Below are 16563 nucleotides of genomic sequence, written 5' to 3'. Positions count from 1 at the left end.
TTGGGCCATGGGTTAGAAACCTCTACTTAAAACAACTGTTGAATTCACTGTGGTATAACCAACCTCACCCTCTGTAACACAGTCTCCCCTGTGTTTGCCAACAATGCCAGGGGAAGATTGCAATCTTATATTCAAATTATTTTGGTATAATTCCTGCATAGGACTAATGCCAACATTTATATTAATGTTTATAGAACCCTTATATCATCTTTTCTTTCTTTCCAACAGATATCCCTCAATTTGCTCACACCTCTAAATCTCCAATTTAATTCTCCCTCTACAGTGAAGGAAAACAGAAGGAGAAGGGGGATGACAAAAAGGAAGACCAGGAAGAAGATACTCATCTACAAAGAAAACACAAGTTACCACAGAACAAACATCCTGTACAAATGGATGCTGTCTCTGATTGTGACTTCCCTCTTAATTATTCGGCGTCTCTGTTTGAAGGAGGATTGAAGTGAGTTAATGCAGAAAGGATTCTCCCAATAAGGAACACATTAGCACTGGGGCTTCATTTTGATTACATTCTAATGAAAATCAGCACTGACCTTTAGACTAAGACAAAGCTAGACTAAACAAATCAATCCCCAGCAGAAACCCGAAGACACTTCCCCTTCAGCCACAGTGTAAGTGATATGGTAATGTGTGTATTCCCACACCTGGATAATGAATGGAATATATCCATCATTGAATAAACAATTGTTTTACTTACCTCTCAGTCTAAAATCTATAAAGATTAGTTTAGAAACAAATAAGGAACATCCAGATGGTAAATTAAAAACCTGTGGTAAAAGCTGCAACAAAAAGGTGATATTCTATCTAGATGGCCAACATTGAAAGGAGTGCCGTGTATTAGGACCTACATGTTGTGTGTCTGTGTCACATGGTCTAAGTCATAAGTTTTCTATTGTCATTCACATTAGAACATCCATTAAAATTTCTGCCAAGTATCATGGGAAAATTCAAAACACAAGAATTAATTATTCATATTTTTGAAAAATGCACTGGGGAGAAGTTGATGTCGCTAACAGTATGAAAAAGAAGCCGACTTCTGGACAAAGACAACAAGTGACTGTGTCTTGCGGACACTTGCTACTGTAATGTCAATAGCAGCCCCTACTGTGGGGCACAGCAATTCTTTCTGTACGGTCCACAGCATTGTATATTATGGTTGAGATTAATGTATCCAATGAAATAATTGAACTGTTGTTCTCTTAGCCTCATTAAAGCCTTTGGTTTTTCACAAAAAAAAAAAAAAAGAATTAACACTGCTGTGGGACAATGGTCTGTACCCTGTCATTTGTATTTTAATAAAATCCTGATTGGCCAGTAGCAAGACAGGAAGTTTGGTGGGGTGACAAAGTAGGAAGTACAAGTGGGGCAACGAGAACAGAGAATTCTGAGGAGAGGAAAGAGTCAGTCTGCAGTCAACACAAAGGAAACCAGACACAGAGGAAGCAAGATAAGAATGCCTCTCTGGTGAAAGGTACCAAGCAATGTGGCTAACACAGACAAGAATTATGGGCTAATGTAAGTTATAAGAGTTAATAAGAAGCCTGAGCTACTAGGCCAAACAGTTTATGATTAATGTAGAACTACGTGTGTTTCTTTGGGACTGAATGGCTAGGACCGAGCAGGACAGAAACCTCTTGTCAACATAACATCATAATAATAAGCCTTGAAAATGGGGAAAATAAATCAGTTCATTAATGTGTCTTTGGCTTTTTGTTTATCAGTATTCTTCTAAATGGTTCTTTGTTTTTTCATGACTAATGTATTTTATGAAACTGATCAATTGTGTTGTCATCTAGACAGAAGGAGTGCAAAAATCAATTAGCCAGCTAAAATAGTAGCAGCTCATAAAACACAGTAAATCCTGAGTAGCCTTTTGGTAAAAGTAATCACTAACTTTGAATTATAGAATAATTAATATAGTCTTCAATTTGTACGTTTATAGAAAATACATCTTAAAATGCTAATTCATTCAACTTTTAACAATTTGCAACATAAATGGTGCTAGCTGCGAAACAGTTGCTCTTCTTTTACAGGTGTTAAATATCATTATCAAACCTCCAAGACAAGGGATAACCCTGGCTACAATTTCTCTCACCGAAGGAAGTTTTCTGTCACCTCGGAGATGTGAAGTGTTGCTAGGATAATGGTTTCTGACACACTGTGTGTGTGCAGGATAGCAAACTAGCTGTAGAATAGCCTCTAAATTCAGATTTGGTCTGTCATGTTTAATCTAGCCTCTTGGATTGCTTTTCCTATGAGATTTTTGTTGTTGTTTTTGGTTCTCGAGACAGGGTTTCTCTGTAGCTTAGGAGCCTGTCCTGGAACTAGCTCTATAGACCAGGCTGGCCTTGAACTCACAAAGATCTGCCTGTCTCTGCCTCCCAAGTGTTTTCATCTGAACCATGGAAGCAGTGTTACATATCATTACATACATTTTATATAAAGCTGTAAGGGCAATGTTCCTCATTTGCAAATTCTCTTGTGATTATATATTTTACCTTCACTTGAATGTAGATTTCTAAGTACAGGTGTACGCAGAAATTCTGCAAAAGCTCTAGTCTATCAAGTGAACCGTTTTTACAGGTTAAATTATTAATGTTATCAAGAAAAAAGTGCTCTTGAACAGTGGGTCTTGAACCCAAGAGACTTTAAACTGCCCACAGTAACCAATGATAATCTGTGCTCAGTCCTTCAATGTTGATGCCAATTATATTATCTCAGCGATTATTCTGGTATTTTTTTTTTGGTTATAATTTCACTGAATTTTGTTTCTTATAAACACAAATACATATACACTTAAGAGAAATCACATGGCACTACCTATATAAACAGTAAATTTTGCAACAGTTATTTGATATTGCCAGCAAAAAAAAAAAATGCTCTAGTGTGCCAACTAAACTAGGATCTGCTTCATTTTCTATTAACCTTTGCAGAGATACACAGTATCTTATTACATTCTGGCAGAATGCAATAAGACACAAAAGAATCAGCATGTGTAATTTGACTTTTACCTTATACCATTAAAGTCTGAAAGGGTCAAATTGCTTATCAGGCAAAAGACAATAATGTCAGTTATTTCTGCAATAAAGAAAAAGCAGCGGCTGTTTTTAAGCTTGCCAAACTTTTGCTAAGATAACATCCTGGGAACTTTGCCATGGGATATGCAAATTTATTTTTGCATAAAATTCACTTTGTGAGCATAAAGATTGTAAAACTATGCAGAAAACTTTATTGATACCAATCATCCTAATGTCCTTTCATCTCCCAAATATTAGCCAGGTATCTATTAGATATCAGGCATTTGCTGCAAGTCTTAAGGATATGCATTGGTAGTGCAGAGGAAGGAGATATTGGACCACATTTCTTTCTGTTGGAACCTTTGTTCTCAATAAGGTATTCAGAGCAGTGTGTCTTGGCTGAAGCTGCAACGGCAGGCCCACCCTACCTGTGAGCTGCCGTCTCCTGATCTGGGTTGCTTCACAGTTTTTGGAGCAGGGTGTAAACTTCGACCAAGGGGTGAAGGTGCAGTCTTCACGGCAGGGAATGGTGCATTCTTGCACCAGGGAAGGCATGCCGTTCATCTGCTTGAGGCATTCTGTCATTTCTGCAGACTGGTTATCATCAGAGATGCATGAGACGGCTAGGAAAGAGCACACATTCTTTTGTTATCAATTGGATCAAATCAGTGAGGTGCTTTTACTTTGACAAAATAGTAGAAGTCCCTAGGGTTTGAAAATATGTGATTTCATATGGTGTTCAACATAGCTAACCTCACTGCTCCCTGGAAATTAAATTTTTATTGTTGCCATTGGAGGTATTTGAGGATTTAATTGGTTTCATTATTAATCTAAACCTTGCATTGACAGAAACCAAAATAACTTCCAGTAATTTATTATACTTCCTCCTCAGGAGCATTCGATCCCTAGGCACGGAATAGAAGTAGGAAAGTGCATTGGTAAGACAGATGAGATGAGGGCAAAAAGGACACGCCCATTGTTAGAGAGTCGTGGATGTTTGCTAGGTTGGGTTGCTTTTGCTTAGATGGTGAGATGACTATTATGGTATGGAAACAGATATATTTACATCACAGTCAGTATTTAAAGAGAAATTTCTGCTAACTCTAAATAAGCTTTTCTCCTTTACTAATAGTTAAGCATCAGTTAACTTTTAAATTCTATTCTTCTAGAATAGTCATGATCTAACCAGATGATGATTCCCACGACAAGCATCTTATCAGTTTCCAGTAACTTCTCAAAATTCTCCCATAACCTTTTTCTTTAGGAATGTGTCTAGTCATATCATTACTAACAACTATGAGGCAAAGTATTTGTGAAATTTCCTTGGAATTTTATTTGATGCTTTGGACTAAGGTTTAAAATCCTTGGTTAAGAATACTTGACACTTTGATTCCCTTGCCTAATTATGAACTCTGCAAGTTGTACAGGATGGATACCTACTCTCTTCATATAAACATATCCTATATCCCAGTACTATTGGAAAGGTATATTGGAAGTTTTTTTGTAGGTGCTGAAGTGAGGGTTGTATGTTGTAGGTTGTAAAGCAGCTTCCCAGACCTGTCTCTTCATCACCTGCTATTAACACATACACACCACCCCAGGTTATTACAACCTGAAATGTCTCCAAGCGGCTGCTTTTGAAAATATGGTTCCATGGTTCTGCGCTGGTATGCATCCTACTGTCAACATCTCTAACAACATACCTGGGAACACCTTTTTCCACAAGTCCTCCATATGATTCTGACCCACCTTTCACCACTACCCATATTCAGCTATTGGACATGGTCTCTGTTTGCTTAGTTGATTTGATAATTTTTAACCTTTATATGATGATGATTTCATATCTTTTGCATACCTAGAGGTATTGCTTAGAGTAGTGGTTCTCAGCCTTCCTAATGCTGTGACCCTTTAATACAGTTCTTCATTCTGTCATGATCCCCAACCGTAAAATTATTTTCATTGCTAGTTTTTAGCTGTAATTTTTCTCTGTTAGAAATTGTAATGTAAATATCTGCTTGCAGGATATCTGATTGTGACCCCTGTGGCAGATTGAGAACTGCTAGCCTAGGTGACAATTTTATTATTTAGGAACATCCATGTGGTTTCTTATAAGGACTGAATTTATCTACATCTCCATCTATAGTGTACAAAAATTCCTTTTGCTCTGATCCCAAATTCCAGCCCTAGAAACCTTTGTTACCTTTTGATTTTATAAGTTATATTTCTTAGCAATCTTTATTAATATACTTATTGCTATGTATTTGTTGTACAGAGTCCTAGGCTTCATAAGAACATGTTCGTATAAGTATATGATTATTCTGACAATGACCTGTATATTGGATAACTTGGTTATTTATGAGAAAATAATTTTTGTGCATATATACCACATCATCTTTTTCTTTTAATTTTTGGTTTTTTAAGAATTTCAGACATGAGTATCAGATTATATCATTTTCACCTTTCTCTCATATTCCTTTCCAAATCATCTCTGGTCTCATCCCTTTCCTTCTCAAACGCATGATCTTTTCTTCTTCTTTAATATTGTTATATAATGTGCATGCACACATGCATATACGCATACTCACACACACACACACACACACACAACCTACTGAATTCATTTAGTGTTTCTCATAGGTATGTGTGTTAGCTGACCACTTGGGATTGTATAACTTATCAGTGATCTCATCTCTGAAAAAAGGGAATTTCCATCCTCTCAGAAGTAATTAATTGTCTGTAGCTTTTGATCTAAGATAGGGGATTTTGAAAATTCCCCCTTTCAATGAATATGTCAGCTAGTTAACTGGTCAACAGGTCAACCAGTATTGATTAGGTTTGTTTAGGCAGCCATATTGATAGATTTCAAGGGTGTAGCTTTCCTGTCATGGCTAGAAGACAATATCTAACAGCAGCTGTCCTGGTACTCTGACTCTTGAAACCTTTCTGCCCTTCCTTCATGTTTTCATAAGTCATAATTTTTAGGGATTGCATTTCTGGGGTATGTGGTATCTTGAAGGAGAATGGCCCACATAGGCTCATATATTTTTAATCTCTGTCCCCAGTTGGGGACCATTTGAGAAAGCTAAGGAGGGGCAGTTTTGCTAGAGGAAGTGTGTCACGAAGTGTGGGCTTTGAGGTTTTAAAATCCCATGCCAGACCCAGTCTCCCCTCCCAATCCACAGCAATAGAACAGTAACTGAGACAGTGTATCAGATGAGACCAGGTATCCTATCTTCACTTATTCTCTGTAATTTTAGCAGTTATGGATCTTTGTAATAGTCTCCATCTGCTGGGAAAAGAAGCCTCTTTGATGATGGTGAGATTTCCACTCACCTGAGAAATTATAGCACATTTTATTTATATAAATATCTGTTGGTGAACTCCTAGGTTGGCCAGGTAACTTAGCTATTGTGAATAGTATTGTAAAAAACACGGATGTGCAATGCTCTGTACTCCTTCCAGTCATTCCAGTAAATACCCAAGGATTAGTGTAGTGGGCTCATACATTCTTCTGTGTTTAGTTTTCTGGGCTCCTTCACATTGATTTCTACAGCAGCAGAGCAAGCTTATATGCCTACCATCAGTGTCTAAGCATTTACTCTTTTCCCATATTCTTGCCAGCATTTGTTCATGTTTTCCTTTTCTTTTTAAAATTTTTATTTAAAAAATATTTCATACTATATATTTTGATTGTATCTTCCCCTCAAGTTCTCTTAGATTCCCACTACCTCCCCACCCACCCAGCATCATGTTGCCTCTCTTGCACACGTCCCTCAGAAAAAAACAGGACAAACAAAAAGCAAAAAATAAAAATCAAAACAATAAACTAAAAAATAAGGAAAAAGGGAAGATCAATAAGGCAAAAAAAGCCTCTAAATTCATTAAAAAGTCAAGAAAACCAACAAAAACAAAAGCATCGTGTCCATTTTGTATTGGCCATCTGCTACTGAGTATGTGGCCTGTCCTAGAATGTGTTTGCTATAACCACAGACATGCCACTGAAGAAAACTGATATTCCTTTTCTTTTGCATCAATTGCACATAGCCTCTTGCTTAGGGCTTGGACTTTGTGTTCAATTCTCATTCTTGGTGCTAGCATTTTGTGTGGTTTGACTCTTGTACAGTCTGTATATAGACTGTGACAGCATATATATTCTTCCAAACTGGAAAACCTAAAAATAAAATGGTATACATGATGTACCAAAGTTAAATCAAGATGAAATAAATAATTTAAACAGACCCATAACCCCAAGTGAAATAGAAGTAGCAGTTATAAACAACAGACCCATAACCCCAAGTAGAAGTAGTAATTAAAAACCTCCGAACCAAAAATCTTGGTGACAGATGACGCAGTGCAGGATTCTACCAGACCTTCAAAGAGCAAACATGAACACTCCTAAAATTGTTCTGCAAAAAAGGACTATCACCTCATTTTTTTTATGAGGCCACAATTACCCTGACACCTAAGCCACACAAAAATCCAGCAAAGAATCACAAACCAATTTCTCTTATGAACACAAATGAAAATTTCTCAATAAAATGCATACAAACCTAATTCAAGAACACATCAACAAGATTATTCATCATAATAAAGCTGACTTCATCCCAGAGATTCAGAGATGGTTTAACATACATAAATCAATAAATGTAATCCACCAGAAGAACAGACTGTAAGTCAAAAACCACATGATCATCTCATTAGATGGAGACAAAGCTTTGACAAAAGCATCTCTTCATGATAGGAGATGGAGATAGGTCTTGAAGAGTCTAGGGATACAAGAGCCTCACCTTAATTTAATAAAGGCAATTTACAACAAACCCATTTGCCATGCAAAGAGAGGGAAACTCAAAGCATTTCCATGAAAAGGATGCCCATCTCTCCATACTATTCACTTGAAGACTTAGGTAGAGAAGGAAAACTGAAGTAGATTAGAGGGTTTCAAACAGGAAAGGAAGAAGCTAAAATATCCATATTTGTAGATGATATGATTTTTATACATGAAAGAAAGTTCTATACCTGATAAATACCTTCAGCAAAGTGGTAGGGTACAAAAAACCACACAAAGTATCTGTGGCTTTCCTATATGCAAATGACAAACAGACTCTTAAAAGAAACTAAGGAAACAACCTTTTATGATAGCCTAAAATATCTTGATGTAACTCTAAACAATCAAGCCAAAGACTTGTACAATAAAAACATTAAGACAGTAAAAAAGAAATTGCAAAAGACACCAGAAGGAAAGGTTTCCCCTGTCTTTGGGTCAGTAGTATCAATATTGTGAAAATGGCCATCCAACAAGAATCAACCCACAGATTCAATGCAATTTCCACCAAAATTCCTACACAATTATTCACAGAATTGAAAAAATAATCTTCAACAAGAGATGCTGAAAATGTCATCGTCCCTGATTTCAAGTTACATTACAGAGCTATAGTCATAAAACCAGCAGGGTATTGTCATAAAACCAGACAGACTGACAAGTGCAATAAGATTTAAATGTAATTCAACACCCTCATGGACTCATTGTTTTTGACAGAGAAGCCAAAATTACACACTGGAGAAAAGACAACATCTTCAACAAATGGTGCTGATCAAATTGGACAGATGTGTCTTCCGATTTTCCTATGACAGCTGTTCTGACTGGGGTGAGATGGAATCTTACTTTTCTGATAAGTAATGATGTTGAGATTTTTTTCCTATGTTTATTTGCAGTTGTCCTTTATGTTTTACGAACTATCAGTTTATTTCTTTTGCCTATGTATTCTATTTTGAGAGCTTTGTCTGCATGTTTGTATGTGTGCCTTATGACTGGTTCTCACAGAGCTCACAAGAGTGCATCAGATCCTTTGGAACTGGAGTTATAGATGGTTGTGAACAACCATGCATGTTCTAGGAACTGAATCTGGGTCTTCAGCAAGAACAACAAGTGCTGTTAACCACTGAGTTATCTCCCTGACACCCTTAATCGGGTAGTGTTTTTCCTAGTGTTTAGTTTTTAAATTCTGTGTAAGTAAAACTTAAGAGTAGAGTTCTGCACTCTACTTGCTATGCGCTACAGGAACTAGGCTGAAAATTTTACAACATACAAACACTGAGACAGACAGACAGAGAGATGGGGCCATGGGGCCATCCTTGAGACAATAATGCCAAGAATTGGCATTATTGTGCTCAGGGGCAGCTTATATAGGGCTCTGGCCATGCCCCAGCTCTGGGGATCTTTCAGCTGCAGACTCATCAGAACCCATGCCTCTGCCATCAGGGTCTCATGCTCAGAGCTGCTCAAAGCAGAGCAAAACAAGATGGTTACAAGAAATTCAGGGTCTGGTGGTCCACAGTCCCCAACATTTGTATAATCTAGGTGTAATTGTCTGCCAGACATGCAGGTTAAGACACTTTCTCTCAGTAGGCTTGGGCTCATTCCCTCCTTTTCTGTGCAGGAGCTTTACAACATCACGTGACTCAAACCATCAGGTGTGGACAATAATTACAAATTAGCAGAGTCACTCTCAATAAGCTAGGGCCTCATCCTGTATCTTGAGATGATTTCTTGAGTTTTCCCTCCTGACAATTTCAGAATTTTAGATCTGACATTAAGGCCTTCGATCCAGTGAGAGTTTCATGGGTTTTCACAATTTCAGCTGTGGGTAGCAAGCCATCCAGGTCTGTCCCCCTGAGGTGGAAGACTTTTAGAGGCCCCAAAACCCTAGGCCTTTGCTCTTACCCTCACTCCGCTGGTGTCCCACCAGCTTCACTTTTATGGGAGCTTTCTGACTACTGTTTGTGGGAGCTTTCTAACTACTGTCAGCACACAAGCAAACGGACCCTGCCATGGTTACTGCTGCCAACAAGATTGGTCGGAGCCACCAGGTGGTTTTCTTCAGTTCCAGCATTTTGCTCCCCTCCCTGGCTTGTGGCATGGTGACTTGTGGCATGGTGGCTCAGCGACAGGACAGATCCATGCCTCTAGGTCTCTCTTATTATTAAGCTTAAAATCCCTACAGCTCAAAAATTGAGGTTTTTTTTTTTCATATAATATGTGACTGCTGCCATTTTGACTGAGGTCATGTGACATCACCACCATCTTAGCTGAAGTCAAGTGATTTCACTGCCATCTTAACTAAGTGGCTTTTCCATACAACATGTGGCTGTTGACATTTTGACTGAGGTCATGTGACCTCACCACCATCTTAACTGAGGTCAAGTGACTACACCACCATCTTAACTGAGTGACTTTTCCATACAACATGTGGCTGCTGCCATTTTGACTGGGGTCAGATGACTTCACAACCATCTTGGCTGAGAGCCAGGTCAAGTGACCAAATCCTGCCATTTTTACTGAGGTATTACCTGCCTGGTTCCCCAGTGTTAACTTTATTACATGGGTGACCTTACTGCCATCTTAACTGAGAGCCAGGTCAGGTGACCAAGTTCTCCCGTCTGTACGGAAGCACGCCCTATCTTCCCCACCCCACCAGTTTACTTATGTTTTTTTCACTAAATTCCTCTTGTTGACTCTGTTGCATGTGTTTTGTGCAGTGGCATGCCTTTGGTAGGGCCCACCAAGAGCATCCACTTTGCCCAATTCCTGCTCACTCTCTGTGTGTGATCATACATGTAACTTAAATGCACCTATGATAAATATTATAATTGTTCATAACATCTCATTTCAGACTACAAAAACAATAAGTCTCATGTTTAAGTCTCTTCTAAAAATACTTTATATTTAATCCAACCCTCATTTAAGATATATTAAGCTGTTCTCTACTATTGTTAGTTCTGCCATTAACCTTCTATTGCTAGCAGTTTTTTCTTCTTTCTGTCTTTTTACAAGTGTAAATCTTACCCATTAAGAGCCAGTACAGTCAAACTCAGACTCAGTTCTCCAGGCAGATTCTCTACTATAGTTATATCTGATAAACAGCCCTCAACTGCTCAGAGATCTATGGAATATGGCATTTAAATATTTAATTATTAAAAAAATTTTTCATAACAAAAAGAGACAGGTTGGCTCCTAGCAGCAGCACTCTATTCCCTCCAAAGAAGACAGAAGACAAACGGGCACACAACAATGTCCATCTGCAGTTCACTTCAATTGCCAAGCGCTGACCATTGGGAAAAATGCCTTTTATCTAAACTGAAGATCTCCTGACATGGACAGAATTGCTGGAATCGACATCCTAGCTTCTCAGGTCAAAGTAGGCTTGTCTTCCTACAGATTTCTCAGCCCACAGGATCTTCTGAAGCCTGGTGGGCCCTGCACTAAACAGCAAAAGGCAAATGCGACCTTCAGCAACCATGGAGGACCCTGAAGAGTAGTTCTAGGTGTTGTTTAATCAATAACTCAAGTAAAATTTTATCCTTCTCAAAGATCTCTGATATAGGTTGATAGCTAAAAGGTTCCGTCAGTTTAAAAGTACAACCTCACCAAACAAATTTCAGATTAAATTTCTCTCTTGTGATGCCTTTCATAGTCTTAAAAATACTTTTCATTGTACAAAAATATGCCACAGTCATTATACAATGTATGTGTCTAAAACTTCTGTTTTCACAAACCCAAAGAATTCTCGTGAGTTCCAGGGAGCCAAATTGAAGGATGCACCTTAAACAAGTCAGATACACCCCTCTCAATTCCCTGGTCCTAAAATATTTTTTTCTTAATTTAACTTTGTTCTTTGTTCTGCCAATACCTTAACCAGGTGTAAGAGACATCAGACATTTCCATGCTACAAACACCAGAAAGGAACAAAGAGACTAGCTTTGCGAGGATGTGGCCAGCACCCAGCCTTCTCAGGTTCCCCCCAAAGACAATCCCCACAAATAAGCAGGAAGAAGTCTTAAGGATCTGTTGCCCCAATTCCTTTAACCTATGGTGCCTAACTTCCAGCCATTATATTATATAAAAGAGATGGGAATATGGGGATGTAATGATTGTTTTATCTCTTTATAAGACAAGCCATGCCCACTCCCATCCCCATCTGCTGAGGCAGGCTGATCTTCAGCTTCCAGCCTGAGTTCTCTCTCTTTCCCATCTTCCTCTTGGAGTGGCAGCTTCCCTTCTGCCTCTCTCCCCACTTCTCCCCTTCCCCCGCTTCTGTCTCTCTTTTTTCTCTCTCTTCTCTCTCTCCCCTTTCTCCCCGTTTTTCTTCCTCTCAATAACCCACCTAATAAATGTTCAACTTATTTATGTCTCTGTCTCTTGCTCGCCTGCCACATGTCTCCCTGCTTGGGACCAGCCACCACTCAGAGACAGGCAACCATCTCTGCCTGGGACTGGCTGCTCCCAGGACCCAGTGCCTGCCACTACATGGCCCACTACCACAGCTTGGGGACCTACAGCATTTCTGCTGCCTACTGCCGCCGGGGATCCTGCAGCATTTTTAATTTTTCCATTATACCTTCTCCTATTCTGATTTTGATGGAAATGCTTTCAGCTCCCCATTTGCCATGATGATGGCTTTAGAGTTCTCATATACAGCCTTACCATGGTGACACATGTTCCTTCTATTTTGCATCTCTTCAGGGCACTTGTGAAGGGATGCTGAATTTTTTTCAGAAGCCTTTATCTTGCATATTCTGATGTGATCATATGATTTCTGTCCTTAAATCTGCTTAAATGCTGGAAAATAGTCATTGATTTGAATGTGTTAAACCAATCCTGCACACTTGGGAAGAAATCGACTTGGTCATATGATATTTGACTGTGTTCTGGAATTCAATTTGCCAGTATTTCATTTAGACCCTTTGCATCTATCATCATCATGGGAAATGTTCTAAAATTTCATTTTTGTTATGCTCTCTGATTTTGGAATCGGGGCAATACTGCCTTTATGAAAATAGCTTAGTAACTACTTTATTTTTCTAATTGTGGAGTAGTTTGAGGTGCACAGCTGTTAGTATTTCTTTGAAAATCTGGTGGGAATTACAATGAATCCATCTAGGCTTGTACTTTTAAAAAAATATTAGGGAGACATTTTTATTCTGAATATTGTTTCAATCTTCTTGCTAGTGAGAGATTTGTTTGTTGTTTATATCATCCTGGTTTAAATTGTTATGTGCTATCTGTCTAGAATTTTATGTATTATTTTTTAATCTTGTGGTTGATTTGAATATATTTTAAAGTATATTTTGCCATACTGTAAAAAAAAATCATAGTTGGGGCACTTTTATTACAACTTATTAAGAGATGCCATGTGACAAGGTGCAATGATCCCTAAATACAGAATCAATGCAAGTGAGAACACTATAAATATTTGTTATGCTGGGAGAGTATAAATGCAGGCCCCTTTCAAATTCCTATTCTTATTGTATTTTAAATTTCTTTCTTTACTTGTGGCACAAGAGAGAGCAAGTGTATGTGAGTACTACAAATCCCTCTTAGAACTGGTGCAAGCCAAAGCCATTTAATGCTTTAAGGCTAAGAAACTAGCCCATATGACGATGGAAACACAATACTTCCCATTTGGACATCTGCTGTATTGCAGGTGGAGCTATTCATTCATTTCAATTATTTTGTTTTGTTTTGTTTTTATCCATATCCTGGTAAAAAAAATTCCATTGCACACCAAGCCAACATCACCTGCATCTTCTTTGTTAGGAATATCACAGTCATTAATTGCAAATATAGCAAAATACTTTATCTAATGTAGGGCACAGACAAATGTTATTTGAATTGCACATTTAGATAACCAATTTTGAGTCAATTTAGAGAACTGTGTCCTGCCAAGTTAATTTTTTCCAAGATGACAATACACTGAATAACAAGACAAGAAATTTAAATAATTATAAAGAGCACCAGCATCTGAAACATAATCCCTGATGTATATCAATGAGAATTTTGTCAACAAGAAAATACTTTATTCCCTTTCTATAATTTCCTGTGAATAAGTTTAGAATTGGGAAACTATGACACATAAAAACTTTATTGATATTTTATAAACCACCTAAGTTGGAACTCACTGAATTTTTAAAGTCAATACTAAGCTATTATGAAATAGTGAAGAAAGGAATAAGGAAGTAAAAGAACTCATGCATGGTAGAAGAGGTCACACACACCGGAAGGGAACTAATGCTAAACTATAAGTTGTCTTTACACTCGCAGCTAAGTACATCCTCATCCCCACAGTGTTCTTTTTACAATAGAATGAATTTATTGCAGAGAATGTTAAGTGACCAAAATGCAGAGAATAAGATGTGGGTTGCCCATCCCTACAGGGGATATCTATAACAATCCCTACACCTAAGACTGAAATGATTCTAAGAGACAGAGGACCAGGAAGACCACTGCAAAATAGTGTCTTATGGACTTAACGTGAATGTACAACCCCAACCTCCTAAGAAAATTGTTACCTACCATACACCATACCCATCAACATCCAGCATAGATGGACAAAGGCAAATAATGTCCCACCCCTAACTACAGAGATGCTGAGGGAGAGAGGGTCAGTTTCTTTGAGGACAAGCCCCCTGATAAGATCATGCTAAAGAAGTTATTCTCACACCATAATATGCAGTGGCAACACTAAATGGACCCATCAGGATGTGCACACACACATGCAAGCACATGCAGACAGACACACATGCACACACACACACACATGGGTATATGATGTGTATATCCATATATAATCATCAAAGAAGAGGACATAAAATTAAATGGGTGCTGTTAGGGGACAGAGAAGGAGTTGGAAAGGGGAGAAGTAGGTGGGTAAGATGAAAATACATTATATTCATGTATGTAATTTTCAAAAAAGGAGGAAGAAGGTAGAAAAAATAATCTATAGCCTCTGAGTGAATTCTCAGTGTTGTCAAATGACAAAGGTACAGACAGCAACTACAAACACAGAGGACTTAGGTCTGTTATTTCACTGTCCCTGCTTTCATCTCATCACCTTTAAAATATGTGCAAGACCTTCTACGAAAATAGAGTGGTGAAAATTTTAAATGTCTTACATATACTACAGGCTCAATACATTCTATCAATGAGTAGTAAACCTTAAATGTCATTTTAAAATATTAGCAAGCAAATGTGCAGGCAGCATACACACACACACACTTCCGCATACCCTTTTTGTTACCTGGCCATTCTCACTATCTAAAGGGTAAAGCAGATGAATACCTTGTTTCAATTGCCATGATTCATATGCTACAGTATCGACAGTCATCATTAATCAAACAATAGACCATATATGGCATGGCCTCATGCATGATATTAATGGGGCTGCATTCATCAGGTTTGACCAGGAATTATGGTTTTCACAGTTTTTCATTTTTTTTAATGTCAAGTGTGAAAAGATCACTGGAAATAAAAACATAAACAACCAACAATTCCCTTTATGGGAAGGTTTTGATATAAATAACTTTATTGATAAGAGTTTATTGACTGTTCATTGGATTGTCCTGCAGGATAGGAAAGTGCTGACGAAAAGTACTGAGTAAACAGGTTACAGCCCTTGCAAATACTAACAGGACACAAGCCTGGGCAAATGTAGAGAGAAGACACTAGAATGAATGGACAGACACAGAAGCCAGAGTACTGGCTAATCCCACACTCTTTCCATTGTAAAACCCACTGGCAAAAGATATTCTTAAACTATATTCCTTGCAGATAAGCTATGATATGGCTGTCATTGCCACTAAAGTGATGTAGCCTCCTTAAGTCAGACAGCTTCTTTTGAAGAGCAAATCAGAAGCAAGAGTCTACTTATGAAACCACAGACTCGGGTGTCAAACAGAGCTAAGGGTGACCAAGTACTCTTTACAATGGCCTCATCCAGTTTCTGTACTGCTCTTCAGACTCAACTTATTCAAGAAAATGGGAGGGTGATAGTAACTGATGGACATCTACTGACACAAAGCCAAGCACAAATTACATTAATTAGATGAGCCCAGGATTTGAACACCATACTATCACCCAAATAACTAGTTCAACAGAATTAAGAGGCAGGGGCAAGTATACTCTCTCCAGATCTTTGCTAAGAAGGGTCTACCTAACCCCACTGACCCACTTGAGCCCTAAATGTGATTGGAGCCTTTGACTAAAATGCAGAGCTCAGTAGCTTCGTCTAAAGGCAGCAGGACCTCTGAAGGTTACTGTGTGTTAAGTGTTAATGTCTGTTAAGTGTTAAGTTCTATTTAGTGTCTATAGGAATGAGACTTGTATGCTATAGCAAAAGATCACAATCCCAAGGAAAGATAGAAAGTCAAATCCAAAGCCTGATGGGAATGCTTTCTGGAAATGCTTAGATTCAAGATCTTTGGGAAGACTGAAGAAGGGAGTGAAGTGAAGAAGAGAACGTGGAAACTGTACATAGAAGTGCTGGTCCTCAGACGTATACATGGTAGTCATGTCCACTATAAGAGCTACTAGGCTATTCTCTTGTAACACTAAATTAAAGAGGATTTAAATTTTAGTAAGGCTTTAACTCCTGTGGTGAAGATTTACAATTATGATAACAATCTGGGCTTTATTACTGATGGAAAGAGGCATGAACTTAAGATGCAAAGATCAGAAATAGACCTGTTAAATGCCACT

General features: G+C 38.2%; 1 protein-coding gene across 1 annotated transcript in view; it reads right to left on the bottom strand.

Annotated features, from left to right (window-relative positions):
• The window catches only part of Thsd7b (thrombospondin type 1 domain containing 7B), an 857540-nt gene that overhangs the window by 230018 nt on the left and 610959 nt on the right, over window positions 1-16563 (bottom strand). The window contains exon 13 of the mRNA XM_075987816.1: window positions 3461-3655. Coding sequence (XP_075843931.1) covers window positions 3461-3655 — 195 coding nt within the window. The remainder of the gene's footprint in view (window positions 1-3460; window positions 3656-16563) is intronic.

Source organism: Microtus pennsylvanicus, chromosome 10 (genome assembly GCF_037038515.1).
Source record: "Microtus pennsylvanicus isolate mMicPen1 chromosome 10, mMicPen1.hap1, whole genome shotgun sequence".
In the NCBI taxonomy this organism is placed as follows: domain Eukaryota; kingdom Metazoa; phylum Chordata; class Mammalia; order Rodentia; family Cricetidae; genus Microtus; species Microtus pennsylvanicus.
This window is presented reverse-complemented; position numbering and strand designations above follow the sequence as displayed.